The 27,665-nt window shown below is 50.7% G+C and overlaps 3 protein-coding genes across 8 annotated transcripts; 1 reads left to right on the top strand and 2 right to left on the bottom strand.

The window, feature by feature from the left end:
* Positions 1–333: 333 nt before the first annotated feature.
* NDRG2 (NDRG family member 2) lies at positions 334–9,092 on the bottom strand. 5 transcript variants are annotated; one of them, XM_020893361.2, is made up of 17 exons: positions 8,987–9,092; positions 7,300–7,366; positions 6,515–6,595; positions 6,137–6,178; positions 5,645–5,750; positions 5,293–5,413; positions 5,050–5,112; positions 4,127–4,187; positions 3,846–3,932; positions 3,609–3,665; positions 3,328–3,431; positions 2,815–2,859; positions 2,476–2,527; positions 2,053–2,100; positions 1,762–1,797; positions 1,557–1,608; positions 334–1,328 (listed from the first exon to the last, which is right to left on the bottom strand). In XM_020893361.2, the coding sequence occupies exons 3-17, from the start codon at positions 6,587–6,589 to the stop codon at positions 1,162–1,164; spliced, it is 1,116 nt and encodes a 371-aa protein (XP_020749020.1). In that variant the 5' UTR covers positions 6,590–6,595; positions 7,300–7,366; positions 8,987–9,092; the 3' UTR covers positions 334–1,161. The 5 variants fall into 5 exon arrangements, with proteins under 5 accessions (XP_020749020.1, XP_020749021.1, XP_070325011.1 ...); XM_020893362.2 differs by lacking the exon at positions 8,987–9,092 and adding an exon at positions 8,343–8,439; XM_070468910.1 differs by lacking the exon at positions 8,987–9,092 and adding an exon at positions 7,897–7,998.
* Positions 9,093–12,601: 3,509 nt separating this feature from the next.
* On the top strand, positions 12,602–26,799 carry TPPP2 (tubulin polymerization promoting protein family member 2). 2 transcript variants are annotated; one of them, XM_020893370.2, is made up of 5 exons: positions 12,602–12,750; positions 12,974–13,152; positions 13,398–13,551; positions 14,610–15,713; positions 16,953–26,799. In XM_020893370.2, exons 2-4 carry the CDS (start codon positions 12,980–12,982, stop codon positions 14,796–14,798), a joined length of 516 nt encoding a protein of 171 aa, XP_020749029.1. In that variant the 5' UTR covers positions 12,602–12,750; positions 12,974–12,979; the 3' UTR covers positions 14,799–15,713; positions 16,953–26,799. The 2 variants fall into 2 exon arrangements, with proteins under 2 accessions (XP_020749029.1, XP_020749028.1); XM_020893369.2 differs by having other exon boundaries at positions 12,603–12,750; positions 12,911–13,152.
* Positions 15,794–17,206, bottom strand: RNASE13 (ribonuclease A family member 13 (inactive)). The gene has a single exon (XM_020893368.2). The coding sequence runs from the start codon at positions 17,204–17,206 to the stop codon at positions 16,745–16,747; it is 462 nt and encodes a 153-aa protein (XP_020749027.1). The 3' UTR covers positions 15,794–16,744.
* Positions 26,800–27,665: the final 866 nt, after the last annotated feature.

Raw genomic sequence — 27,665 nt, 5'->3', positions numbered from 1 at the left:
GGGGCCTCCCTGGCGGCTTAGACAGTAAGAATCTGCCTACGATACAGGAGTCTGGGGTTCAGTCCATGGGTCAGGAAGATCCCCTGGAAGAGGGCATGGCAACCCACTCCAGTATCCTTGCCTGGAGAATCTCATGGACAGAGGAGCCTGGCGGGCTACATACAGTCCATGGGGTCCGCAAGAGTTGGGCATGACTGCGCAACTACCACTTGTGCTACACCAGCCCTCTCCTGTGGTTTTGTCACCTTGAGAAGAGAAATGAAAGGGCTGAGTAGGGGGAGGCAGAAAAGGGACACGAGGCAGGCACATTCAGACCCAGAAGAATAGTGGAGCTCAGATTCCTCTACAGTTTATTGTTACAGCAGAAGTTGTGGGAGACAGGAGGGCACCCCCCACATATCACACACTGTGGTCAGAGCCCCAAGGCAGCCCTTCCCACCCCCATGCCAAGCCCCAAGCAGCCATGCCCAGCTTGGCTCCCCCCGCCCACCCCCCTCTAGACACACGCTGTCTAGATAGCTACCAAAGTTAGAGCAGCCAACGGCCCCAGTCCCCTTCCTACTGCCCAGCTCCAGTCCTTCCATCACACTTGTTCACCGCCCACCACCTCCCATTCCAACTTCCATTTCCACACTGAATGTTTCTGGCATGTCCTGAGGACCACTAACCCACCAGCAGTTCTCCCCTGTCAAACATTCATTTAGGCCCACGCCCTTCAGAGGCATGAAGGATTAATGTGACACCATGTCAGCTTTGGTGAGTGGAGCCCCAGCCCGGAGCCCCTTACCCTTGCAATCTGGGATAAGGAGGGAGAGTCTGGGGGAGTCACCATGGACAACTTCTACAACCTCTTGTCCCTTAGCTACAGACACCCAGATTAGGGAGCAGGGATACATGCCTTCTCCGCCTTAACACCAAGATGAAGGAGAGGGATCATTTAGGGGTCTGGGTCCCTAAGAGATATTAGGACATCTCTCCCAGGAGCTGAGGGAAATCACAGGTTAGAGGTCAAGGTTAGGGTAGCAATCAAAGATCAAGGTCATCTCCCCACATGATCTGCCCAGCTTCCTGTGCTCACTTGGGCCCAGTGCCCTATGCACCTCCCAGGTTAGTACTGGGGGAGGTCAGGGCTGGGTCCCACACCAGGGCAACAAGGGTCATTCAACAGGAGACCTCCATGGTGTGCCCCGGGGGCCCTGAAGAGAGAGTCCCAGACTCGCTGCTCTGGGACAGGGTACGGGAGCGGGAGCGGTTGCCATCAATGGATGCCGCGCTGGTCAGCGAGGCCGTGCGAGACCGGGACAGGCGGGTCATACAGGATGAGGCCACTGTGGAGACGGAAGGAAGAGCCGGCAGTCAGAGAGGAGGTGGGAAGAGAAGCAGGCAACTCAAGAGTGGGGTGCTTGGGTGGAGACGAGAGTTACACATGGGGCTTGATTTGACAGACGGCAGTAAATCCAGGAATTAGCCTGAAGAGGTTCCTGCCCCTCGTGGCCCTCCCTCCTCCTATGCGACAACCTCTTGTCCTCATGACAGCCTCTGACCCCTATACTCACTATAGCCCATGCCCTGCAGGAAGTACTTGAAGGCCTCGGTCAGCTTGCCTGGCTGTAAAAGTAAAATGAGGAAAGGGAGACAGCAGAGTGAGGTTAGAACCTGAGCTGGAGCCCACAGCCATGGCAGGTTTGAGACGGGGTGTGTAGCGCAGGGTACAGTTCAGGGCCACTAATGTCCCACCCAACGAATGGCAGGGGTGCTCACCTGAGTCAGCTGGGGCTGTCCCCCAGAGTCAGCCATCTGTTCAGGAGAGAGTCATCCAGAAAAAGTGACATATACATAAACAAATGAGCCATGCCGAGAGCTATCAGAGGGCTCTCTTCCCTAGGCTTTCCACTCCAGGCCATTGGGGTGTTTTTTGTTTCTTTTCCTCCACCCGCCCACTTGCTCCCATGTAGGACCCTGGAAGCCAGCCTAGCAGCTGAATCTGGAGAAGATCTATGGCTCTGGACCGGGGGCCAAGAGTCAGGCTAGACGTGGAATAGGGTTACTGACCTTGAGGAAGGAAGTCTGGGTGGGGTCCAGTTTTGAGTTACATTCCACCTGGAGTAGGGAGGAGGTTGAATGAATGAAGTCACACTCCCAGTGGCCCCTCCCAACCAAAGGACCCTGGGGCCCAGACCCAGTTCTTTTTATTTTTTTATTTTGCCCATACCCACAACATATGGAATCTTAGCTCCCCGACCAGGGATCAAACCCATGCCCCCAACATTGGGAGCTTGCAGTCTTAACCACTGGACCACCAAAAGAGTCCTCCAAGTTCTTTTCTTCTCAGGCCTCTGCCCATTTCCTTCTTGTCAGGAATCAACCTCTTACGCCCCAAAGTTACTCTCCCCGCCCCCAAACAGAGCTTGCCTCTTGGTAAGATAGCCCTCTGACTGCCACCCTCTTTCACCCACCCCAGGACTCCCTACTGACCACTGCATCTTCATGGGGTGCTTGGTCTCCTACCACCAGCATCACAGGGCACCTAGAGGCATAGTGTTGGGGAGCAGGTGGTGAGCCCCCAGCACTCCCTCCTCCGCCTCCTCCCAGAAGAGCAGTTGGCTCCAAAGAGAAAACAACCTTCTGAACCCCGCTGACCCCACCAACAGAGTTCAAAGGGGTAAGACCTAGAGGGTGGTGGTTTGCTAAACAGGATAGGGGAGGAGGTGACAAGAAAATTCTCTGGCAAAAGACTCTCCTGCTAAAGGATGTAAGCATCTACTAGGGGAAGATCTAGGGAGAGAGGCAAAGTTTTATCCCTTAAAGTCTTACTTGAGGGTGTTATCGCCTCCACGCACAAAGTTCAGGTCTCGGCGACTAAAGAGGGTTTAAAAGAAGAGTGGAAATTTTAGGCAAGCAGTGCTACCCACCCAGATGTAAGCCAGCTTCCCCATGAGGAAGCAATCTTCCTCCCCTAAACTAAAGTTGAATATTGGTGATTACAAGTGAGAACCGAAAGAGAAGGTGGCAGACAGGCCTCAAGCGTGAGCCCTATGGCCCCTTGTGCCCAAGGTCCCTGGTCAGAGGGCAGTGAAGGGGATGAAGGGCACGAGGACAGGAGATCATCTTACTTCAGGGAATCCAAAAGTCCAAGGAAGTAACAAGAGAGAGGGGGCAGGCTTCTCACAATTCTCCCCCCACCCCACCCCCACCTGTCCTGCAGCTACCACTACTGCCCAACAATCCCTGCCCACCTCGCCCAGCCTGCTTCCCCTCCCCTTGGCCCCTCTGTGCCTCCCATGACCCCCATGACCGCTTCTACATTTCTCTTCCATGCCCACTCACTTGTTGTAGCTGTTCCAGTACAGTTCAATGTTATCCAGATTGGGGGCATGTGCAATGATATTTCTATACTTTTGTATCAACTCAGAATTTCCGGACAGCTCTTCCTGAAGGAAAATAGAGGGAGAATAAATAGGGCTGGGAAGAGAACTCAAAAACAATTACTAGATGCAAAGAGGCAAGCGTTCTTCCCTCCCCAAATCAGTCCGAAGTAAGGAAATCACCCCACACATTCCAGTCCCTGCTGGTTCCCTCTACTTCTTCCATTTTCCACAACCACTTACCTGGCTGAAAAGATGTCCAAGGATCATCTCCGAAATGGAAGAGGTGAGGCCTGTTAGCTATGAGGACAGGGCAGGTGAGAAAGCTCAGGACACTATGAGGAGTAGAGACCCGAGTTTCTTTCCTGATCCTTCCCCGCTCCCTGAAGCTCACAGGCCAGCCAGTTCTGTTGTTAGAGGCTAAATGGACCCACGCAAGGGGAAGCCCCCCAAAATCTCAGTGCACAGACCCCTCCAAACCTTGTGGGCTGCCCAGTCCATCCAGCCTTTGGCGTTGGGATCAATGTTGATGAGGACAAGGCCCTCGACGGTATCAGGGTGGGTAAGCTGAGGGGCAGCAGAGGGAAGTCAGAGGCAGGCATGGACTTATCCCCTCCCCACTGAGCTCTGCCCACCCCAGGCTCCAGGGGGGCCTGCGTCCCACCCTCGTACTCACAGCCTCCCCTCAAGCACACACTAGTAAACACTGCCTGTTCCTTGGACCCGCATTTTGCTTATCTGGGATTTTTAAAATTTCTTACAGCATATCGCGACAGGACGTAGGCCCCAGCTCCAACACCAATTCCAATTATTGCGGAGAAACTGTGAAAGGTAAATGTAGGTCTAATGGGTCCTGATATCCAAAACTTTGATTCTCCAAACTCCTCACCCTCCTTCCTAAGGCCATGGGCACAAAGGACAGAAAAGGACCTTCCTTTGGGGGGATGCTGAAAAAGAAGGTGCCAAGGAGCTAAGAAATGGACACTGTAGTCTTTTCCCAGCTCCCTCCAGGAGAGTGAGTGTCTTAAAAAGAAACACCCACACGCCAACCAACCAGACAGTTTCCTATGTAGCTCTTCGTCCATTCTCAACTTTCAGGAGCTAGTTCAACTAGTTCTGTTTTAGTTCCTGGTTCCTCTAGAGGAACTGGAAAGGAGAGAACTTAAAGCAAGATATTAAAAAAAGATACAACTTTGGTGAACAACAGGAAGTATCAGGAGAAAGAGCCAAAGAGGTGAACCACAGCCGCCCAGGGCCCTGAAGCCCAGGAAAAGCCAAGTCAAGGACAGAGCCCAGGTGTCATCAGCATTAACTGTGCACGGAAGAGGCCACGCCCGGCTTTCTTTCCTCCTCTCACCCCCTCTGCCTCCATCTGGAGGAGGCGCAGGGAGTGGGAGGGGAAGACAGGCCAGTCGGGTTCCTCAGGGGCTGTGTTGCCCCCTCCCCTTCTCTAGCTTCCAGATCAGACCTTCCTCAGCCTGAGGCAGGGCCAGGCACACAGCTCCCTCTTCTCCTCTATCGCTTAGGGCTGCTCTGCTGACTCAAGTCAGCTTTCCAAAGCCACCCACTTCCTCTCAACTGGTATAGACAACATCTAGTCCAGACAGAACTCGCTCAGGAGTTCTAAGGGCCACCCTGTGCTGAAAGGAGAACTCTGGCTCGGAGGGGTCCCCAGGCCTCTCACTTTAAGTACTGCAGGATGCAAGGGATCATGTCCGCAAGCTGGTCCAGAGATGGGTACTGATACCTGGGGAAGAGAAGAATGTTAAGGAAAACACCAACCTGTCCCCAGGGCCCCCAGCTCCGTGTCCTACTCATTCTCTCCCGGGGTGACCATCGCCCTCCCCTTCCTCCTCCCGGATCCAATCTACTCCATACCTGCCATGTGCCTCACAGCCTGACGAGGAGGGAAGGAGCTAATTCTCACCCCAAAGGGAACACGGGAGCCCCCTCTTCCATGCCAGGGGCATCCACATGAACCCGCACGAAGTTCTGAATGATTTCCTGCATATCCGCAAATTGAAACAGCGGCTGGAAGCAGGATTTATCTAAAGAGAATCCCCATCACCCCAACAGTAGAGTCAGACGGGGAAATGTCCCCAGGTCAGAATCCACCCTCTTTCTTTCATGCCACATTCAGACTAGGAGAGGACTTCCCCTGACATACCACATGGCTCCCTTCCCATACTGACCCTTCCCCTCACACTGGAGTTTTACCCTCCCCCTGCCCCACCAGCCTCTTCCCAGAAAGAAATGGGAGAGGAAGTGAAGGTTCTTACAGTTGAGTCCCACATCATGGTAGGTGAGTATCGCTGGCCGTTTGGGTTTGGGGGTGCCATAGACAGTAAAAGTGACAGAGCCATAAGGTGTCTCCACAGAGTGAGTCTGCAGAAAAACGGGTCACCATCAGGCAGGAGTTAGGCTGAGAGGAAAAGAGGCAGGAGAGGAACCTCCATAAAAGTCGGGGAGTTGAAAGGGCAGGGGCAAAGACAGGAAACTGGAACCAAAAAGTAGAAGTAGGATCAGCAAGAATTGAGGTAAAAATGACACTGGAAGATGATTTAGGGGCTGGCAAAGAATAATGAAAGATCGAAGAGCATCAGGGAACGCTGAGAAAAGAGGGAGGAGAAGGGAGGGGAGCAGGGAGATGGGGACAGGAAAGGACTGGAATAGAAGGAGAAGCAGCAGAGAGAAGAAAACTAGGTAAGGGCCCCTCCTTCCTGGGGAGAGAAGAGCCCCTCCTCCCACCTGGGGCTGCCCCAAGCTGTTACCTGTCCCTGGTCCAGGAGGATTCGGGCAGCTAACTCAGCCTCCTGGAGAGATATACAGACAGATACACACAGAAACACGCAGCCACGGAGAGTCACAGAGAGAGACAGACACAAATAAAAAAAGGTAGGTAAAGAGACCAACGGAGACCAAAGACAGAAAGAGATTGACGAAAAAGAGACATGGAGAGGATGAAGGTTAGCCTAGTGACAGGAAAAAGCCTGGACTCTCAGTCGTGGTGTTCAGGGAGAGATACATGGGGAGAAGTGGAGAGCATAGGGGAGGTGTGAGTGAGAATGAGATAGTCTGGGGAGGGAAGAAGCAAGGGCTCTGCTTGGGGGTCTGGGGTTCGGGCCTGGGAGTCAGGGGTCTCTGATAACCTTGGCCACCTCGGGTGCCTGCCCTGGCAACAGCGGCTTCTCCTCCGTGATCTGCACTTCCCGCAGCTCTGCCATGGTGACCTGGTGGGGTGAGGAAACACAGAGACTGGGGCGGCTGCCTCCACACCGCATGCCTCCCCCAACCCCCAGCTTCCTCTCTCAACACTGGACAGTGCTGGGTGCAGAGGGCCCCAGGAGCTGAAGACTAATCCAGGACACAGAGAGAGGCTGTCCAGCAGCCCCCAGCTGCAGGGCCAGGCCGCTTGGAGAAGAGAACTCAGGATACCACTTCCTTTCAGCCCGGCCATCCCAACACCCCTCAACACCGACACCTCCGTACCCCCTCCCCTATCCTGGATGGAAATACCAGGGTGGGGCAGCAGGGCAGCTCAGGTTTCCCAGGCTATATTTAGGGGCCACCCCACACTCCTAGTTAGGTAGGGGGTGAAACTCGTGGCTCAGTGACTGGGTGCTCTAAAGATACCAAGGGATGGGTATCGAGAGTTCACCACTGGCTGTGACCTTCGACTAAAGCGCCAAGGTCAGCAGCGCAAAGAGAAAGGGGCTAAAAATGACCTGAGTAACATGACCAAGGGGGGGAGGGGGAAACCAGAAAAGAAGGACAAGGGACATCTGGGTCCAACAGACCCAATGCCTCCCTTCCTCCCAAGACTCCTGACTTCAATAAAGTAGCATGTATTCAACCTTTGGGGCCGGTGAGGAGCAGAGCACCTGTGCAGACCAGTGGAGTAAAGGGCCAGCAGCCTGGAGGTGGGGTCACTTACTTGGCTCCTATTGGCTGGATGAAGTAGGGTTAGGGGTCAGGGTTCTCACTCCTCCTGGCTCTGGGGTCTGAGAAAACAAGGCAATGAGGTGAATGACATGAGAGACAGATCCTGGGTCTTTTAGAGACAGAAAATCTAAGCCAAGACCTGGGCTATCTGGGTCACCAACCCCTGCCAGGTCACTAACCCTCCCAATCTACCCAGGAGTCCAGTGAACAAGTCTTCTCCAGGCTTTAGCTAGAATCAATACAGGCTGGAAGGGTCTGCCTGGCAACACAGCAGGTATCAGTCCAGGCTTGGGAAAGGGGGGCGGGGGGCCGGGGGCGGGGCGGGGAGAGGAGAGAAGGAAGTGCTGATGTGGAGAAAAGAGCGTGTCTTGTGTCAGAACCTCTGGATTCTACCCCAGGCTTTGCTGCTCCCACCGTGACCTTGGCTCCGTCTGTCACTACTCTTGCGCTCAATTTCTTATTTGCAAATTAAAGTGGGGACTAAGGGATCCCCAAGATTTTTGACAGCTCTCAAGTGAGATGGGGTGGCAGAGCACGACTGTTTCTTTCCACCATTAAAAAAAAAATTTTTTTTTTTAAAGCCTCGTGCCTTCGCTTCTCTCCTCCCAGTCTCGGTGTGGGTCCCGAAAGTGCAGAAAGAGGGTGTGTGAGGCGGTTCCAGAGTCTCTCCCCAGCGTGCCACGAAGACCCGCAAGGGCCGAGAGCCAGCTGGGAAGGGATGGGGAGGGCAGATGGGACTGACTGGGCCCAGCCCCCGGAACCTGTCCCTCCGAGTCCCCTCGCTGCTGTCCGCGTGGGGCCTGACAATTCGCGCGGCTGGCGCGGAGAGCCCTGACCCCGGACACAACTTCGTGCACGCCCCAAACACGCCCTGCAGCCCGCGGAGCCTCCGCCTCTGTGCGACGCGGCCTCGCGGCCCTGAGGGCCGGCTCCTGCCCGCGAGCCGTACACTCCGAGAGGTTGGGATCCGACCCCCTCCCGGCACCCCCCGGCGCCAGCCTAGCCCCGCGGCCCCACTCCCGCCCTTCCCCCTACCTGCTGCCGCCGCGGCCGCTTCCACCTTCACTTGCCTTTGACTCCGTGGCCCGCCCCTGCTCGGGCTCCCCGCAGACCCGCCCCCGGCCCGCCCCAGCCCGCCCACGGGCCGCCAGCTCCCCGCAGATCCGCCCCAGACCCCTGGTAAACACGCCCCCCTTCACCCCGCCCCGGGCCGCCCGCAGCTCCGGGAGGGGCAGCGCTGGGGGCCCGAGGGGAACTCTAAAGAAAGCCAACAGCTGGGTGCTTCCAGGCTCCGGCCCCCGCTCCCCACAACATTCACCCCCCCACCCCCGCAACCGGGCGGCTGTGGGCGTGGGGGATCCCTTAGTCCCGCGGGGGATCCCCACGCTGGCTCTCAGCACCGCCCCCACCCGTGATCTGTCCCTGCCTGTAGCACTCAGGCTCCTTCCTGCGCCCCGACTCCGAGGTGGGAACCGGTAAAAGGGAGACGAAGCCAGGGTGCTGGCACCCCACGATTTTGACTCCACCCGCCCGGAAACAGGGCTAGGCTACAGAAGGATAGCTGCTGAGGAGGCGAGGGTCTCGACCGCGGAGAGGGGAAGGTGTGCCTGCATCGACTAGGGGGTGGGGGCGTCGAGGGCGCGGGAGCTCCAGTTTCGGGGCGCCCAGGGTCCTGGTACCTCCTCTCTCTCCAGGGTTCCGGCGACTGCTCTCTGGGCTGCTCCCTGAGAAGTTGGAAAACAAGGCGGGAGGGGGGGCGGGGAATGCGGGGGGCCGCTATAAATAGAGGGAGATCGCGGGAGGGGGGAGAGGATGGCCAACGGAGACTCCCGGGTCAAGGCCCCAAGGAGGGGCGGAGGAGGGGCCAGGACCCCCAGGGGTGCTGACTCTTGGGTAAACAGGCACAGGGGTGGAGTTAACTCTGTGGAAGTGGGGTGGGGGTTTAGGGAGGACGCAGTGTCCCGGGCTGGGACCCAAGAGACCCTGTGGCTTCAGTGCTAACCCCTTCTAGTCTGGCCCAGAGAAGGAGGGAGAGGCTGGCTCGGCCCAGCCCAGGCGATGGTTTCTCAGGGACTGCCGCCTTCTCTCAGGGCCTGGGTGGGTGTGATGGCCTGGATCCCTCAATCACCCTGCTCTGTCTCCACCTATATGCACCCTCCCTGTGCCCCTCAGGGAAAAGTCACCCAGAATGGGATAGTTATGAGGCTAAAGGGATTCAAAGTTGTCTTACACAAAAGGAAACACAGACTGGATTTCTCCCCACCTGCACCCTTTCCAGGTTCCCTTCCCCCAGAGGTCCCCACCCCATCCTCCTTCAGCCTGGTTCCTGAGTTGCCATTTCGGGGGCTGGGCACCAGGCCAGTTGGGAACAATGGCCAATGGAACTGGAGCTGCCAACTGCAACACCAGCTCAGACTGCCCCCCCAAGACCCCTAAATTGCCTTCCCCCTCCTGCCTGGGAACCACCCCCCACAACCACCCTCACCACCCCCTCCCATCCAAGGAACATCAATGCCCCTTTCATCCCCACTTGGCAGGACCTATTGGAAAGGAGGGGCCAGGAGGGAGGAGGTGACCCAGAGTAGATCCCGACTAATCAAATCTAGCTTTTAACAACCCCAAACCTAAAGGATTCCCTCTAGATCCCCCAATTTGGGGCACCCAAGTTTTCCTCCACTCCCTTCCCCGCTCCCTTGATAACCATTTACCCAGAAACTGACACAGAAGCTGGGCACCCTGGCTCCTTGCCTAGTCCCCTCTCCCCTCTGAATGCCAGTTTAACACTCTCCTGGACAAGGAAAAGCCTGCTGGAACTGGGACCATAAATAAAAATGCATAGGACAGAAGAGAGCTCTCCCAGCCCAGCTGGAACTGGGAGAGAAAAGAGAGCCTGCAGTGAGAAACTCTGCCTGCTGCCTCCTCTGATGTATCTAAAGTAGGTCTTACTTGGAGTGGGGGAGGGAAGGACCTGGAGGTTCCAGCATCTAAATTCGTCTCTGGGTCAGGATGACTCAGGGGGAACCTGATAAGGGGCCTACGCAGGGGCGTAGGGCAGGCAGGAGTCGGGAAATTTCCACTGGGATGTTTGCTTCCTAGGCTAGGGGTCTCAGCCTGCCACAGGCAGTAAGAAGCTGCTTCTGCTCTAAGATGGGGTTCCTCCTTGTCAGGGCAGGTCTCAGCCTGGCCCAGTGTCAGTGGCCCAACAAGAACATTTTTCCTAACTTCCTTCTCTTGGACCAAGAAACAGCTTCAAACTATACCTTCCAGTTGGCAGCAATAAGGACCTGCTCTGTGCAAGCCACTGTATAGATGGAATTCAAAGAAGTGTGAGGCTAGTCATATCTCTCTAGAGCTTAGGATCCAGTAGTTGAGAGAAGATACAAAGATAGAAAAAGTTCAGAATGATGTAATATAAGATTAATTGTTTAGACAATAAGTCCTATAGGAAGAGTTTCCCATCCTTTTCAAGTGGGAGATTAGAGACTTCCATTCCCAAATGATGATTTTAGAATCTCCTGATGGAGCCCAACTGTGAATTCAGCAAATACTTTCGGGTAAGTTTGTTCAGTCTTCTGATAATTGCAACATCTATGCACATATGCACCTACATGTGCAAGGTTTATTATTTACTCAATGACCAGGCTTCTGTATATATACAGGTTCCACAGGCCCTCAATAACTCAGAAACCCTTGCCCAAAGAGGCTGCAGCCCACAGGCTAGGAACCATTATCTTAGTATAATTCAGAGAAGGAAAGGGTTTTGTTCTTAGGGTAAAGCATCCTATGAGAAGTACAGTACAGTACTTGCATGAGAAGCAGGGGCATTCTATCAAGGCAGAGAGACCATAAGGGAAAGTTAAGGGACAGAAATACACATGTTACTTTGATGAACTGCATAGTAGCTACTACAGGGAAGGTAATTCCCACATAGTATCCCCTAATACTATAAGATAAATATTATTGTCCTCACTGTACAGATGAAGAAATTAAAGCTCAGAGATGTTTAGTCTCTTGCTCAAGGCCACTCACTAGTAAATGATTTATCTAGGACTTAAATCCCTGGATTCAATCCTCTCCAAAGTTATTCTGTCTCTACTAGACTTCAGGTAGCCTCTGCAGCATAGAGTGATTAGGTCATTATGGCCACAAGTGCAGAGTAATACTGATGAAACGTGACATCTGATAAGGTGGACTGGAGCCAAGTGTGAAGGTCCTTGAATGACAGGTAAAAAAAGTTGACTCTTCAAAACGTTTTGAAGATCCAGAGTGTTCTTGATCAGGAAAAATAGATAAGTAATTTTTTTGTGAAAATAATCTGATTGGGAGCAGGGGGTTAAGAAGAGATGGATTGTGGAGTGGTTGAGGGTAAGGCATTTTGAATTAGGAAAGAGGTCATTTAGAAGCCAGAATAATCAACTAGATATGAGATGACAAAGACTTGAATAAAGAGTGGGAGTAATAGGAATGGAAAGGAAGGAATGGATTTATAAGACAAAGGAAATTACAGAAATTGGTGACTGATTAGATGGGATGGGGAGGGAAGTCACCAACCTAGTGGCAATATTTTAGGAGCCATGAAGTTCATTCCTCTAAATGGTTTCCAGCCGGAGAAAAGGCCAAAGAGAAACCCCTTCTGAAAGAAGAAAAACACATGTAGTAAAAACTGAATAAAATTACAGCATTACTTTAAAAAAGAGGGGAGGGCATTCCCTAGTGGTCTAGTTACTCAGAGCCTTCACTGCCAAGGGCCCAGGTTCAATCCCTGGTCAGTGAACTAAGATTCCACAAGCCATGTGGCATGGGGGAAAAAAAATATCCCTGACCTGCATAGAAAATTAAAATTATCTGGAAGATTTTGAGAGTCTGAGGCTCACCCTCACCCTAACCCAGCCAGGTATGTGACCCTCCAAGACCCATGCTCTTTCCATGTGGGGCCCAAACTGGAAGCCGTTTCAAGTTCCTATTGCACCTGGTCTGCCAAAGCCAGTGGGATTTTCCATGTGGGTCATTAACCTGGCCAGGAGACGAAAAAAGGACAGTGCTGGACTGATGTCAACCTGTTTCCCTTAACTCCTTCCCTGAGCTCTCCTCAACTGTTGTTGAGAGATAGAGCATAATGCAGTTTAACTAGGACCCAGAAGACTGGTTCAAACAGGGCTGAACCAATGAGGGAAGCTTGGTCACTTGCAGAGATCAGGAGGTTGGTAACATGCTCAATGCAGCATGCAAGGTAGGGACCTAAGACCCCTCCCCCAAGATCAGAGCTGTAACAGTGGCTGAAAATGATGTCACATAAACACTGCTGAGGTCACAGAAGCTTCCCTCTCCTCCCCTGTCTCCCTTCCCACTGCCCCCAGTCTCTCCAGCCAGCCAGCTCCCACGGATCTGCACACACTTACCTACAGAGGCTGGTTAGGGTCAGACACCATCCGGGCACTCTCAGGTACACAGAAGTGGTGGGGAAGTGGTTGGCAGTGGTGATTATTCAGTGTGTAGGATCCACACTAGTATCCCTCGTACTGGGAACAGTAGGTCGGACGGGTGTGTTTGTTCCTGTTGCTGATTCTGATTTTACTTTAACCTTCATCATTCTTACTCCTCAGTCCTCCCCTCCCCTCCTCCCTCACCCCCAAGTCTCCCCCCTTACTGTCCTCCCCCACCTCCAGTTGACCATGGCATCAGAAGCAGAAAGAACATTCCAGCGGTTTGCTGTCTTTGGAGAATCATCAAGCAGTGGCACTGAAATGAACAACAAGAACTTCTCCAAGCTGTGCAAAGACTGTGGCATCATGGATGGCAAGATGGTCACCTCCACTGATGTGGACATCGTTTTCAGCAAAGTCAAGTAAGGGACCAAAGACAGGAGTGGGGTGGTGAATAGAACAAGTAACGTCATGGGATGTGGCAGGGTTTCTGCGGTAGAACATTTGTAACGGGTCTCCTGAGCACCTACTGGGTGTCTGGCACTGCTAGCCCCTGACCTCAAGACCTTCCGCGTGCAGAGGCCCCGTCTGAGTAACGGGAGGGCTAGACCTTGGAAAGCGATGAGTTCATGTTCCCCAGTTCCTGGATTTCTGTCTTACTGACCAGGGCCAAGAATGCCCGAACCATCACATTCCAACAGTTCCAGGAAGCGATGAAGGAACTGGGCCAGAAGCGATTCAAGGGCAAAAGCCTGGATGAAGCCCTGGAGAACATTTATAAGCTCATGGAGGGCAAGGACCCAGCTACCACTGGTGTTACTGTGAGTGACAGACTTCATTCCAAACCCTGACTCTGCCTCCCTGAGTCCCTGCTGCTCCCACCTCCCCTCCTCTACATCGGTGTCCCCAACCCTTGTCAACAGCAGCACGGAGATGGGGCAGAAGGCCTCTGGGCACTGTTGGTACTGAAACAGACTAATTTAGAGATCTTCGAGTCATTTCAGAAGTGAGGAAACTGTGAGAAGAAGTGACTTACCCAAGGTCCACAGCAATTTTAGTTATTTACTTATTTTTCTTTTCACACCCATTTTAATAGTAAAACTTAGACTCATTCCCAAGCATCCAGGGTCTGGGCCAGGCCACCAGGCCCAGGTGGCTTTGGGGGGACACTGAGCGCAGAGCATCTGGTACCTGCTCCCTACTCCTCTTCACGCTCTTATGTAAGGTCTAATATCCGACATCTTGCCTAGCACCCACCTTTCTGTTCCCTATTTATCCCCTCTCTACTAAAAGGTCTCTCTACTGTGGGTTTCAAATAGGGCCTTCCCAGCAAGGCAGGGGGGATTCCCTGATGGCTCAGACGGTAAAGAATCTGCTTGCAATGCTGGAGACCTGAGTTCAATCCCTGGGTTGGAAAGATCCCATAGAGGAGGGCATGGCAACCCACTCCAGTATGCTTGCCTGGAGAATCCCCATGGACAGAGGAGGCTGGGGGGCCACAGTCCATGGGGTCGCAAAGAGTTGGGCATGACTAAGCGACGTAAGCCCAGCACAGCAGGACAGATCTTGTGTTTTAGGTCTGGGGTTGAAGTCCTCTAGCTGTAGCCTAGTCAAAATAGCTTCTCTGGAAGCAGAAAAGTCCACACACACCTCCCTACTCATTCCCATGCCCTGGATTCCTTTCTCACAAGTGGATGGCTCTTATCATAGTTCCCCCTCTCATCTACGCCTGAGCCCTAAGCAGGCAGTACCATGCCAGGGGTTGAACATGAGCTCGGAGAGCTAATAGAACTACTCGAAGGCCATCTCTAGAGAAGGGCTGTGAGAGTAGAGGGGAAGGAAGGGAGAAGGCTCAGGCTCCTCACCCTCTGGCCCACAGAAAGCGACCACGGTGGGCGGGGTGAGCCGGCTGACGGACACCAGCAAGTACACTGGCACCCACAAGGAGCGATTTGACGAGAGTGGCAAGGGGAAAGGCATCGCGGGACGGGAAGACGTGACTGACAACTCAGGCTACGTGAGTGGCTACAAGGGTGCTGGAACATATGATAAGAAGGGCAGCAACTAGGGAGTAGCCGGAGTAGCCTCATCTTTGCCTGTTGGCCCTTGACCCTGCATCTTGAATACTAGGGAGCTTGCGGGGGGGGGGGGCAATAAACATCTGTGTGTGCAGCAGTTCATGAGCTCTGTCTTCCACCCGCGGAAGGACGAGGGACCCTCGGTGCAGAGACAGAGAGAAGAGCCGAGAAACCCAAGGGTAGGACTTCCCAGAAGCACTCCCTTCATTCTACTTGGCCTCCTCATCACTGGGTAGCATCCCCCTCAACAGCTGCTTCTAAGCACATGGCTGAGGAATATATTTGGAGATAAGAGATATAAACTAGCTGTGGAGGCAAAAGTATTTGCTAGCTGTGCTCACACATTACCAGTATCCATCCCCGCCACCATCCCAAAGGGGAGTAGCAATTCCCGATTTGACATAGTACAGCCCGAATACTAGCAATGGGACGGTTCCCTGTCCTTCCACCTTCCTCATCTGTTGCAGTCCATGTTTTGTTGGGGGAGAAATGGACACCAGAGAGGGTAGGCCAAGGATCTACTTAGCCTAACTCCTGTTATGAGCTTATTCTAGACCTAAGGGTTTCCCCGGTGACTCGAGAATGTGCCTGCAATGCAGGAGATGTGCAGGAGGCATGGGTTCTATCCTTGGTCAGGAAGATCCCCTGGAGTAGGAAATGACAACCCACTCCAATATACTTGCCTGGAAAATTCCATAAACAGAGGAGCCTGGTGGGCTACAGTCCGTGGGGTCGCAAGAGTCGGATATGACTGAGCACACAACACAACAACAAGGATAAGGAGACTCCATTTTCAACCCAGTCCAGAGCTGAGTTTTACCCCATCCACCTCCATCATGGTAGACATGGAACAGAAGATCCTACTGACCCTGCTGCCAAAGGGTAGCCAAGGAAGATGGCCAGAGGTAGGTGACCTCCAGGACTCTGAGAGTAGGAGTTCTGATGCATTGCAGAAAGAGTAATGAAATCAGAACTAATTCAGATGGGCTTTTTAGCTTTTTATTTTGCAGTGATTAGATTCACAGGCAGATGCAAAATAAATACAGAGAGATCCCATGTACCCTTCTCCCAGTTTCATCCAATGGTTATATCTTACATAATTCAAATATGGTTTTAAAACCTTCTGTGACCACAGCTGAGCCCACTTCATCCCTGCCTTGTCAGAGGCAGATCCTGGATTTGGGGGGATATCAGAAGGAGCTTCGGGAAGGAAAAGGATGCAGGAATCTCTGGAAGAGCAGGTCAGAGAAGATAACTTAAAACTGCAGGGGGGTCCAAGGTGAGAAGGATGGAAGGAAAAGAGGTCAGAGAAAGAATACAGGATGACTAAAGAGGTTGGAAGTGTGGGGGAGAGACTGAACGGGAGACTGAGAGCTGAGGGGGATGTCCTGGAGGAATGAAGCTAATATGAGTCTAAGACTCTCAGGGAGGGTCTTACAGCTAGAGATACCCACAGTATGGGTGAGCAAGTGGAGGGAATCATAAGGGAGATGGGGAGGACCCAGAAGGGAAAGGTGGCAGGGGAGAGGATTTGAGACTCGGAACCGGTGCCATGGTGTGAGCTGAGGCTCTGGGACTCCGGCCAGGATTCAGGATCTGGCCCAGTAGATGGACAGTCGCTGCCAACTGGACACAGTCAGCTTCTTGGGTGGGTAAAACAGTCTGTGGGAGAGGGAGAATGGTGGCGGGGGTGGTGGGGGGAGGGAAACAAGACCGAAAAGGCCTAGAAGACAGTACAACTTTGCATGGTGACCAAAAGTCTGGACATACTTCCTGCCTCCCCGGTCTCTTGGGAGGAGACTCTGCCTGCCTGTGAAGCCAGAAAGGAAGCCTTGTACCAGGAATCTGAGCTTTGGGAGTGGGGACAGGCTAGTGTGTAGCAGCGGCCGTGGGTGGGGGAGCTGGGGGGGTGGTTTCAGACCGAAGGCCTCTCTTCCTAGTAGAGGCCAATGATATCTATGGGTGCACCATCGTACTTTTCAGAGCAGAGCAGATAGAGCCTTTGGTTGGTCAGGGTGCTATTGTAGCGGCAGCTGGTGGGTGGCTGTTTTTTGAACAGGGAGCAAATTGTGAGCGGGATGGAGTCCTGGGTGAGCGTGCAGTATTCATTGTAATTCTCACAGAAGCTCTCACTGTACTTGCAGAAATTCCAGATGACTGTCCAAGGGGCATGTAAGACATAATGGATCTTTGGGCAATACCAGGTTTCTTGCCTGCCCCGGACATAGGACATCAGACCATTGCAGTAACCTTGGAAACCTTTGGCGTAGTCAACCTTGGGATAGTCAACGTGTAAGGTACGGAAGTTCTTGATGGCAAACTGAGTCCTGATGTTTTCAACCAAAGCTGGCCCTAGAACAACCTGGAGGAAGAGGAGCTGGGCCACAGGTGGTGCCATTCTTCCTGCTGGCAGAGTTAAGGTGGTTGGAGACAGAGGTGGGTCTGGGTGGCTGGCTGTCCCTGCCCAGAGCCTCCAGTGTGCCCCCAGCCTCCCCAGTGTGGCCTCCCCTATGCCTTCAAGGCCCAACTGTCCCTCGGAGATCATCCAGCCCAAGTCGTCATGCATCAGAGGAGACATTTGCCCAAGGTCACCCCACTGGTCGGCCACCTCTAGCCATTCCCCCTGTCCCTGGGTCTACCTTAGAATCTCACCTTCACCCCATCCACCCGGGAGCTATGACACTTACGAAATAAGAGGTCCAACTGGTCCTCGGGATAAGAGGCTCTTCGTGGTTACCCTGGCCCGGTTAGTCCTTCTGGTAAAAATGCAGAGGGTCCAGAAGTGACAGGCTCAGCAGCACTTCCCTGACTGCAGCTGAGGAGGGACAGGAGCTGGAAGGCAGCAGGACAGAGGCGGAGTCTTCCTGCCTGAGGCCAGGGACAGCCAACAGGTGAGAGAAGACGCTAGAAAGGTTGGTGGATAAAGGCTGGTGTGGGAGGAGGGCATGTCCCCTGGGTTTGAGGAGCCCCTGGCCTGAGGGGGCTGGATGAGGAGGAGGAAAGAGCCATTTACCTTCTGCTCTCCTCCTCTCTGGTGTCATCAGAACACTAAGTTCTGGCCTCCTTGCCAGAAGTCCTGTGGTTCTTAGGCTTCCTTTGATGTCTTCTCTGGTTCACAGGCCCTGCTCCTGTGGAAAGGTGATAAGGAAAGCACCATCGTGTTTCTGAGAAACAAGATGCTGCTTATTCCTGACCCTCAGAGAACAGGGGGTCTCCCACTCTCTCATCCCACTCCTGGGGGCCCCGGGGCCACATATACAAGGGAGCCTCCCTGCCGCCTGAATGCTGGGCAAAGAATCAAAGACCGTTCTGTGGACCCCTCACCGTCTCCATCATCAACTGCACTCCAGTGGTGATCACACTGACCCTATAACCTCAGGCCCTTTAGCGTTAGAGCACTCCTGGAAACCTATGAGTGCTGACCCCGAAGGCTCAAAGTTGTCAGGTGGGAGTAGACAGCATAGCCTGGGCTTGAGGTGGTGTGGGCCAGTACCCAATAAATCAGATTCTTTCTGTTAAAAAAAAGGTGGGGGGGTGGGGGGCAGGCTTTTAAATCTTTTTCATCAGCCTCTGCCCCTTCACAGTCCTTGATTTCCACAGGCCTTGCAGCCTTGCCTCCAGCACCTGTTGTCTGGTTGTGTCTTAGGACAGCTTACCATTTTCTCCCTGGAGAGCAGGAAAGGGGAGTCAGAACAGATCCCTGAGTGTTCCAAGGCCGGTGTGTGATTCAGAAAGGGTAGGGGGCATGGGGAGATGCATGGGTATTCCTCATTCACAGCCCCCTTAACCTTGCTGGGTTTTTTTCATTTTTTAAAGAAGTTTTCTTTTAATTATTTATTTATGGCTGTACTGGGTGTTCATTGCTGTGCACAGGCTTTCTCTACTTGCAAAGAGCAGGGGCTACTCTCTGGTCATGACGCACAGGCTTCTCTTTGCAGTGGCTTCTCTTGTTGCAGAGCATGGGCGTGCAGGCTTCAGTTGTTGTGGCTCATGGGCGCAGGCTCAGTAATTGTGGCACAAGGACTTAGTTGTCCCAAGCCATGTGGAATATTCTTGGACCAGGGACTGAACCGGTGGTTCCTGCATTGGCAGGAGGATTCTTATTCACCGCACCACCAGGAAAGTCCAAACTTGCTCTTTCTGACAACACAAGGTAGACTCAAAACCAAACCCATCCTCCTCCAACTTGCTTTCGCTCCTGCCTTGTCCATTTCCTCAGTTACCTCTGCGAGAAATCTGAGAGTGATCCTCCACCTTACCCTCTCCCTAATCCCATCCGTTTGGAGGCAGTACTGCAAGATGGTTAAGAGCAAAGCTTTTGAGCCAAACAGACCAGGAATTGAATCCTGGCTCTGATGCTTCCCAGCTGTGCACCATCGATCTTGGTTCACTAAACCTGTATAAGTTTCAGTTTCTTCATCTGTCAGTGAGGACAATATTCCATACCTCGAAGCAGTATTAGGATTCATTAAGATGTATATCAGGAGCTCTTAGCCCAGGGCCGGGCACTGGTATGAGCTCGAGTCCATCAGTCACGCAGCCCTGACAATCTCTTAACTAAAATTTTCCTTAAACCTGTCTCTTCCATTCCTATTCCTTCCCCTGCTCAGGATCTCCCTTCTCTCAGACACGACACACTCCCAACCACAAAAGGACTCTCCACCTCATGGGACAGAAGACCTCCATGACGTGGCCCCCCGCCCCATGTCTCCAACTGCGTCTCCATCCCTGCCCGCCTCCCCCACCTCTTACTCACCTCACCTCCTCTACCCAGAATGCCACTCTCTCCTCCCACCCTCACCCCCACGCTCAGTTCTTCTGAGCCAGTTCATGTGGAGATCAACCCAGAGATTGTGTTTAAGAAGCCTCTGTTTGGCGTATCTCCTTAGGGAAGTGTGCACAGCCAGGCAGGTGAGGGGAAGGCCCACACAGGCAGGTGGTTCATCTGCATCCTTCAGGCTGGTCTATCAGCCAGCACCCTGTGGGAGCCCAGGCGGGGTGGTGCCAGAGCCCGGCTGACTCAAGTCTTTGTTTTGAGGAAGCTACTAGCATTGTGTGGCCCCAGTCTCAGAGCATGCCACCTCTTCCCTATTTGCTCAAGGCTGCAGCTTCCTGTGAAAGAGAAAGGGGCTTTTTGTGCCTCTTGGTCTTCCACTTCCTTCATTTGCTACTCCCCCTTCATCACTGACCTCCACTTGCACAATTACAGAAATGGAACAACACATCATAAAAAGTTTAGGACATGAGCTCAGGTTAACCTACTGGGCTTCTGTTTCCTCTTCTAGAGGATGGGATTGATGCTGTCCTTTCCTCATGAGGCTGTGAGAATAAAATGAGACAGTCAGTATGGAAATGCCTTTTAGTCATTAAACAATATATAAATGGATAACTAGTTATGTTCCTATACCAACTTACTTTTTATTCCCAACTCACTCCACATTGGCAAGTCTTATATTCCCCAAATGAGCCAAGTGACCTCCCTACATCCCCACTGCCAGTCTAGAGCCCTCAGAGTATTGCCTGACTTAAATTCATCTTCACCAAGCTTTCTATTAATCACACCCCATGCTAATTGCTTGAAAATATTTTAAAATTGTTACATACTACCTGAAAAGCATTACAACAAACATTGGGGGAAATAGAAAAGTAAATGAGACAGTTCCAGTCCAGATTAAATTTACAATTCAGTAGGAACAACACAGGTATGCACATATGTGACAAAGTCATGATTGTGGGACCAGAAGAAGTGCTGAGTGTATGATTGGCCTTTGAGTTTCAATCTGCAGTCCTTGTGGTTCGGTCTTTAAAGTCCCATCCTGATCCATAGTATTGCTTCATCCATTCTGACATCCTTGTCGTGGTTTCATCTGCTTCTGAGGCCCGAGATTTGTGAAATTGTTACCCCATTATACTGGACTTTACTTATACAACAATCATCCTAGAGATGAAGAAACTAACTTTTAGAGAGGGCCAGCTGCATGCTTGAGGCCACGCGTCTAATTCAGTGGTTCTCCAGGAGGAGCAGTTAGATCATGTCTGGAGACTTTTTTGTTTGTCCCAACTAGGAGGCGCTACTGGCCTCTAGTGGGTGGAGGCCAGAGATGCTGCTCAGTGTCTTACATCACACAAGACAGTTCTCACAACAAAGAAGTACCCAAATGAAAATGTAGCTTGTGCTGAGGTTGAAAACTTCTGGTCTAATGACAGAATCAGATTCCCTAACAAGAGCAAACTTATTTATACCTTACATATTGAAAAGGATTGGTAAATATCTAAGACTTAGAGATTTTTTGTTCATTTGTTTGTTTGACTTCGCTTGTGATGGTGCTGATTCTTCTGCCAGCAAAAGGACTACTGACAGTTCATCACTGAAACAACCTTTTGCTATTTTTCCCCTGAAACTCTCTGCATATAGCCATGTACACATTCTCTCCCTCCTCCCCTCCCCAATGATAGGATTCTAGAACCACTGGCTAGACTGACAAATGCAAAAATGATTCCCTGTGATCGAAGGGGAGCCCTAAGTGAGCTCACTGCAATCTTGGTGGCTTTACCTTTGCCCTTTCTAACTCAAACGGTTCAAATAGCAAACTGTCCTGGGTTGTCCTTGAACTCAAAGGATTGTTTCAGCCATTTCAACCTCCTTGTCATAGTTTGACCTTCACCCCAGGGTTAGAGTTCAGCAGCTGCACTGTCAGTTCCTCAGCTGGGACTGGGATCATTCAGGTGATACCACCTGGGAATGGGATCACTCAAGGGCAGGAGGAATGCCTTCTAACCTCAAATTTGAATCATTTAGGGTCACTAACTGTGCTATATCCTGTGGGAGTAGTATAACAGATGGTCCTTGTCTTCTGGGAATTGACAGTCAAAACTGGAGGAAAACAAATATATATGAAGAAATAACCAACGATTCAAAGCAGAAAATTACACATTTTGAAGACAGTAAATGTAGGAATTTAAAGACGAGAGAGATCCCTCTAAATTAGGAAGGTCAGAGAAAGCTTTCTGGAGGGAAATTGAAACCTTCAGATGGGTCTCAAGGAACGGTTAAGTGGAGATAAAGAGGATTTTGAGCCTACTGTATAGCACATGGAACCCTGCTCAATGTTACGTATAAACCTGGATGCAAGGGGAGTTTGGGAGAGAATGGATAGAAGTATATGTATGTCTGAGTCCCTTTGCTGGTCACCTGAAAGCATCACAATGTTGTTCATCGGTTATATTCCAATACAAAATAAAATTTTAAAAATATAAATAGCATGTATAATATATATTTTAGAAAACTTATGAATTTTTGCCTAAAAAATTTATGACATTTTGATTCCACTTGTTTGACTTAGTATGAATAGAATACTCGATTTCTAGTTAAAAGAAATAGATATGCATCAAGCAACAACGTTTTACTGTATAGCGCAGAGAGCTATCGTTAGTATCTTATAATAACCTATAATGGAAAATAATCTGAAAATAATGTATGTGTATATGTATAACTGAATCCCCTTACTGTGTACCTGAAACATTGTAAGCCAACTGTACTTCAGTAAAATATACTGAAGGAGGAAAAAAAGCAAGATAGTTGCAGCCTCAAAGCTTGAAAAAAAAAAAAGAGGGAGTGGGGAGAATTATGAAAGGCATGTTTGAGGAAAGAAAAAAACCAGCCTGACTGAGACTGAGGCACTCAGTGGGAGAAAAGTCAGAGACAAAGTTAGAAAGGTAGGTTTGCCAGATTGTGGCAGACCTTGAGTATCAAGCTAAGGAATTTCTAACTTACTCCATAGACAAGTGAGGAACTGGCAGGGGCTTGCGGAACAGAGTGATCTGGTGAGGCCTCTCAAGCCCAGACCAGGTTCCCCACGCCTACATCCTGGCTGGTCTAAAGGCACTGGTCTAGGAGCCAAGGATTCCAACCTTCTGTCACTGCTGCCTCCTACAGATCCCAGCTGTTCCAGGAGAGGTCATGAGAATTCAAAGACCCAAAGCGAATCCCACATCTGACCCCAACTTGCTATTTGTTTCACTTTCCTCGTCTGCAAAAATGAGTCCATTACCTTTATTTATCCTAGGAGCAACACAGATGAACAGAACCTGGATCTGCTCCTGCTTGGAGGGAAAGGCTCATGGGCTTTCCATGGGTCTCCAGAGGCTGTGTAGAACTCCAGAAGAGAGAGAGAGTGGGCTCTGAAGGGTGGGCACCAATCCAGGTTTGGCCTCCTCTCTCCCAGCCCCCCTCAACCCCTCCCAACGAGGGCTAGAGGAAGTAGCAGCTGTTGTCCTGTGAAGAAGACAGGCAGAGGTCCACCTGGCACTGTTGGGATTTTCACAACACCCACCCCCAACAACTTTAAACACACACACACATACACCATACACCACACACACACAGAGCCGTGACCCGGGGAGAGGTTAGGCCAAGAGCAGAGACTATGGCACTAGAAGGAGAAGGAGGCTACCTTACATCCTTGCAAAGAGGCTTGCTTCCCTCTCATCTTCCCTCCCACCATTTTGTCTTCTTCTCTCCCCTCTTAAATTTTTCTTTTCTCCCTTCTGCCAGACTTCCCGACCAGTCCTTGGCCTGACGCCTGACTCCTTTTGTTCTCCCTAACCTTATTCCCCTTCCTCCATCCTTTCTCGCCCTGTGAATGCAGTGACGGAAACGTGGCAAAATTATCCTACTGAGTGCAAAGTGAAGCAGATCTTGGAAACTGTATAGTTTCAGTGAATAAATAAACGAAATCACCTGCCTTATCCAAATAATGGAGACAAAGTAAGGGTTTCAGCCTGAACTGTGTAAACAGTCGGTTTAACTGTCAGTTTTCAGTGCAAATCTAAACGTTGACTCCCTCTTCCCTTTGAACTGAGACAGCGTGGCTGTGTTTACTTTCACAGAGCACTAAGATAGACTTTTTTTAGAACCCCACACCATGAAGTCGAAGAGCAAACTGGATAATTATGTTAACAGGAAAACATAAGAGCGGAGGGCAGTGCAAGCTGTGGTGTGGAATCATCTCATTCTAGAATAAGAAGAAGTGAGGAGGAGTCTGGCAGGCAAGGAATCCAAATGAGCTCTTGGCCTTTCCACCCCCTCTCTAACCCCAGCCTCCAGTCCAGGGCAGGACTGGCCTGGGCTGATCTGCATTCTGTCCACATTCTGCTTTAACCCTTGGATTTTATCTGCAAACATTTGCTTTCCTACAGCAGCAGAGGCATAATTCTCTACCCAGAAGTTCAGACTACAAAGAATCAGGCACCTGAACAAAGCAGTGAAAGCTGTTACCACCGCCAAGGCCTCACCGGGGAGGAAGCGGGAATCAGAGGCCTGTGCTAACCTGCTCCTGGTTCTCTGTTGCCATCTAGTGGTGTTTCTCACTCCGACATCATTTTTTCTTCCAAAGATTCTCCATCCTGACCCACAGCTGTGCTCTCTAGCTACTAAAATGACGTCCCCAACCTCAAAACAAACACCCCACCTCCCTGACTCAAAATCCTAACTTCTGGACCAGAACACAAACTGTATGACTCAGGTTTCTATGACCTGGATGGTTCATGGGACTTCTCTGCAGTCACATCCACACAACAGCCAGGGAATCTTTAAACAGATAGATCTTCTATTCCTCTGCTTTTTTTTCTTTTTTTGCTATGCAGCTTGCAGGATCTGCTTCCTGACCAGTTCAATCTGAACTCAGGCCATGGCAATTAAAGTCTGGACTCCTAGTCACTAGGCCACCAGGGAACTGTCTCTATTCCTCTGCTTAGAACCCTCCTCGGCTCCCCGCTGTGTACACAGCAAAATGTGTGTGCATGCTCAGCTTCTCAGTCATGTTCGACTCTTTGCAACCCCATGGACTGTAATCTGCCAGGCTTTTCTGTTCATGGAAACTTCCAAGCAAGAATACTGGAGCAGGTCGCCATTTCCGGCGGATCTTCCCAGCACAGGAATCCAATCTATGCTTCCTGTGTCCCCTGCATTGGCAGACGACTCTACCACTGAGCCATCACAGTCCTTTCTTTTTTTCCCTTTTCCAGCCCTCCACCACAGTCCTTCCAATGGTCTCTGAGGCTTCCATGATCTGGCCTCTGGACCCCTCTGACCCTATCACTCACCCGCTCCAGCCACACTGGACTCTCTACTGTTCCTTCATCCCCCCCAGGCATCCATCTGCTTTAGGGCCTTTGCAGTGCTGTCCCCTCTGCTTTTTCATACTGGAGAGGGGACGGCATCACTATGAACAAGGCTAGTGGAGGTGATGGAATTCCAGTTGAGCTATTTCAAATCCTAAAAGATAATGCTGTTAAAGGGCTGCGCTCAATATGCCAGCAAATTTGGAAAACTCAGCAGTGGCCACAGGATTGGAAAATGTCAGTTTGCATTCCAATGCCAAAGAAAGGCAATCCCAAAGAATGCTCAAACTACCACACCTTTGTACTCATCTTACACGCTAGCAAAGTAATGCTCAGAATTCTCCAAGCCAGGCTTCAACAGTATGTGAACCATGAACTTCCAGGTGTTCAAGCTGGTTTTAAAAAAGGCAGAGGAACCAGAGATCAAATTGTCAACATCCGTTGGATCATAGAAAAAGCAAGAGAATTCCAGAAAAAACATTTACTTCTGCTTTATTGATTACGCCAAAGCCTTTGTGTGGATCACAACAAACTGTGGAAAATTCTTTAAGAGATGGGAATACCAGACCACCTGACCTGCCTCCTAAAAAATCTGTATGCAGGTCAAGAAGCAACAGTTAGAACTGGACATGGAATAACAGTTGGGAAAGGAGTACATCAAGGCTGTATATTGTCACCCTGCCTATTTAACTTATATGCAGAGCATATCATGCAAAATGCCAGGCTGGAGGAAGCACAAGCTGGAATCAAGATTGCTGGGAGAAATATCAATAACCTCAGATATGCAGATGACACCACCCTTATGGCAGAAAATGAAGAGGAACTAAAGAGCCTCTTAATGAAAGTGAAAGAGGAGAGTGAAAAAGCTGTCTTAAAAGTCGACATTCAAAAAACTAAGATCATGGCATCCAGTCCTATCACTTCATGGCAAATAGATGGGGAAACAATGAAAACAGTGACAGACTTTATTTTCTTGGGCTCCCAAATTGCTGCAGCTGGTGACTGCAGCCATGAAATTAAAAGACGCTTGCTCCTTGGAAGAAAAGCTATGACAAACCTAGAGAGCATATTAAAAATCAGAGACATCATTTTGCCGACAAAGGTCCATCTAGTCAAAGCTTTGGTTTTTCCAGTAGTCATGTATGGATGTGAGAGTTGGACTACAAAGAAAGCTGAGCACTGAAGAATTGATGCTTTTGAACTGTGGTGTTGGAAAAGACTCTTGAGAGTCCCTTGGACTGCAAGGAGATCCAACCAGTCTATCCTAAAGGAAATCAGTCCGGAATATTCATTGGAAGGACTGATTCTGAAGCTGAAACTCCAATACTTTGGCCACCTTATGCAAAGAAGTGACTCACTGGAAAAGACCCTGATGCTGGGAAAGACTGAAGGCAGGAGAAGGGGGCGACAGAGGATGAGATGGTTGGATGGCATCACCAACTCAATGGACATGAGTTTCAGCAATGGACAGGGAAGCCTGGCGTGCTGCAGTTCATAGGATCGCAAAGACTTGGATACAACTGAGTGACTGAACTGAACTGAATCCCTCTGCTTGGAGCCTTCTTCCCCAAACAAGCATAAGTTCACTTTCTCACCTTCAAGTGTTTTTCCAGTCACCTACTTCAATGACCCTGTTTAAAAATCACTGCCTACCAATCTCCATTTGTTCTTTTTTCCTTAGTAATGATCACTTTGAGCAAAATATTTTTTTACTGTTGTTCCTCCAGTGTAATGTAAAGATTCTATTCCCTCAATGAAATGTAAGCATTCCAAAGGTAAGGATTTTGACTCTTTTATTCACTGGTATATCCCAAGCTCTTTGGCCCAGGTAGATGCTCAATAAATACTGACTACGTGAATGAACCTGAATCCACTTTTCTGAGATCACTTACTGCTTACAAGTAAATCCTGAAAAGAAGAACACTGTTCATGTCAGTTTTCTAGGCCTTCCCATCCACCTGTAGTGATGCTTCTCCTCCTTGGTATCTCAGTTCTTCTGAGTCTCACATACCAAGCTCACTGGAGCCACAGGAGCAGCATTGACTCCAGCCTTCCAGACAGCTGTAACTGCCACAAGGAACAGGGAACACAGGTGGAGGAAGGTCTAGTTAGCTGTGGAGCAGCTTCACCACCAGCAGCATTCTCAACTTTGGACACTAAGTGCAGAAAATTTTAAAGCAGTAAGGAAAAGAGTGAAGGATGAGAGGTGTTGGGCATCATCTCCAGGTAAAGCCAAGTGACCTTGCTTGACCCTGGAATAGGAGGAACCCAGAAAGATGAATCACTGTAGAATGGTTGAGTTGGAATGGTGCTGGGAGTAGTGGCTGTGATGATTGGTCCATTTCCCTGTCTCCTCCAAAAGATTATTAGTAAGTCCTGATGACAGGAAGTCTTGCAAAGTAACTTTCTAGGCTATTCCATCTGTATCTCAGATCAGAAAAAAGCAACCCTTACCACCATAGCCATGGGCTTTTCCCAGAATCAGAACCAGAGGTGCATACAGGAGAGGATAAATGACAGCTGTCATTTGGGGTAGACACCTGGGTCAAGTGTTTTATCAGAGTCATCACAACCTTGTGGCTAGAGGCCAGATCTACTCTTTGAGTATGCCGATTCAAACTTCCTCATGGCTAAAGATGTTTAGGCAGGTGTACTAGCTCCACTTAATACACTTGGAATATGTGAGTGGAAAGACATGACCCTGATTCATTTCCTGATCGAGGGCTACTCCCCAG

Source organism: Odocoileus virginianus, chromosome 6 (genome assembly GCF_023699985.2).
Source record: "Odocoileus virginianus isolate 20LAN1187 ecotype Illinois chromosome 6, Ovbor_1.2, whole genome shotgun sequence".
NCBI classification, from domain to species: Eukaryota; Metazoa; Chordata; class Mammalia; order Artiodactyla; family Cervidae; genus Odocoileus; species Odocoileus virginianus.
Note: the sequence above shows the minus strand (reverse complement) of the source record. Positions and strands in the feature narration are given on the sequence as shown.

What these genes read in the sequence shown, in the direction of transcription:
- NDRG2 (XM_020893361.2), bottom strand. Translation starts at nt 6,589, where the DNA reads ATGGCAGAGCTGCGGGAAGTGCAGATCACGGAGGAGAAGCCGCTGTTG. An exon ending in AGGCACCCGAGGTGGCCAAG is followed by an intron (nt 6,179 to 6,514) that starts GTTATCAGAGAC and finishes ATATCTCTCCAG; the next exon opens with GAGGCTGAGTTAGCTGCCCG. An exon ending in GCTCCCGTGTTCCCTTTGGG is followed by an intron (nt 5,113 to 5,292) that starts GTGAGAATTAGC and finishes TCTCTTCCCCAG; the next exon opens with GTATCAGTACCCATCTCTGG.
- TPPP2 (XM_020893370.2), top strand. Translation starts at nt 12,980, where the DNA reads ATGGCATCAGAAGCAGAAAGAACATTCCAGCGGTTTGCTGTCTTTGGA. An exon ending in ATCGTTTTCAGCAAAGTCAA is followed by an intron (nt 13,153 to 13,397) that starts GTAAGGGACCAA and finishes CTTACTGACCAG; the next exon opens with GGCCAAGAATGCCCGAACCA. An exon ending in CAGCTACCACTGGTGTTACT is followed by an intron (nt 13,552 to 14,609) that starts GTGAGTGACAGA and finishes TCTGGCCCACAG; the next exon opens with AAAGCGACCACGGTGGGCGG.
- RNASE13 (XM_020893368.2), bottom strand. Translation starts at nt 17,206, where the DNA reads ATGGCACCACCTGTGGCCCAGCTCCTCTTCCTCCAGGTTGTTCTAGGG.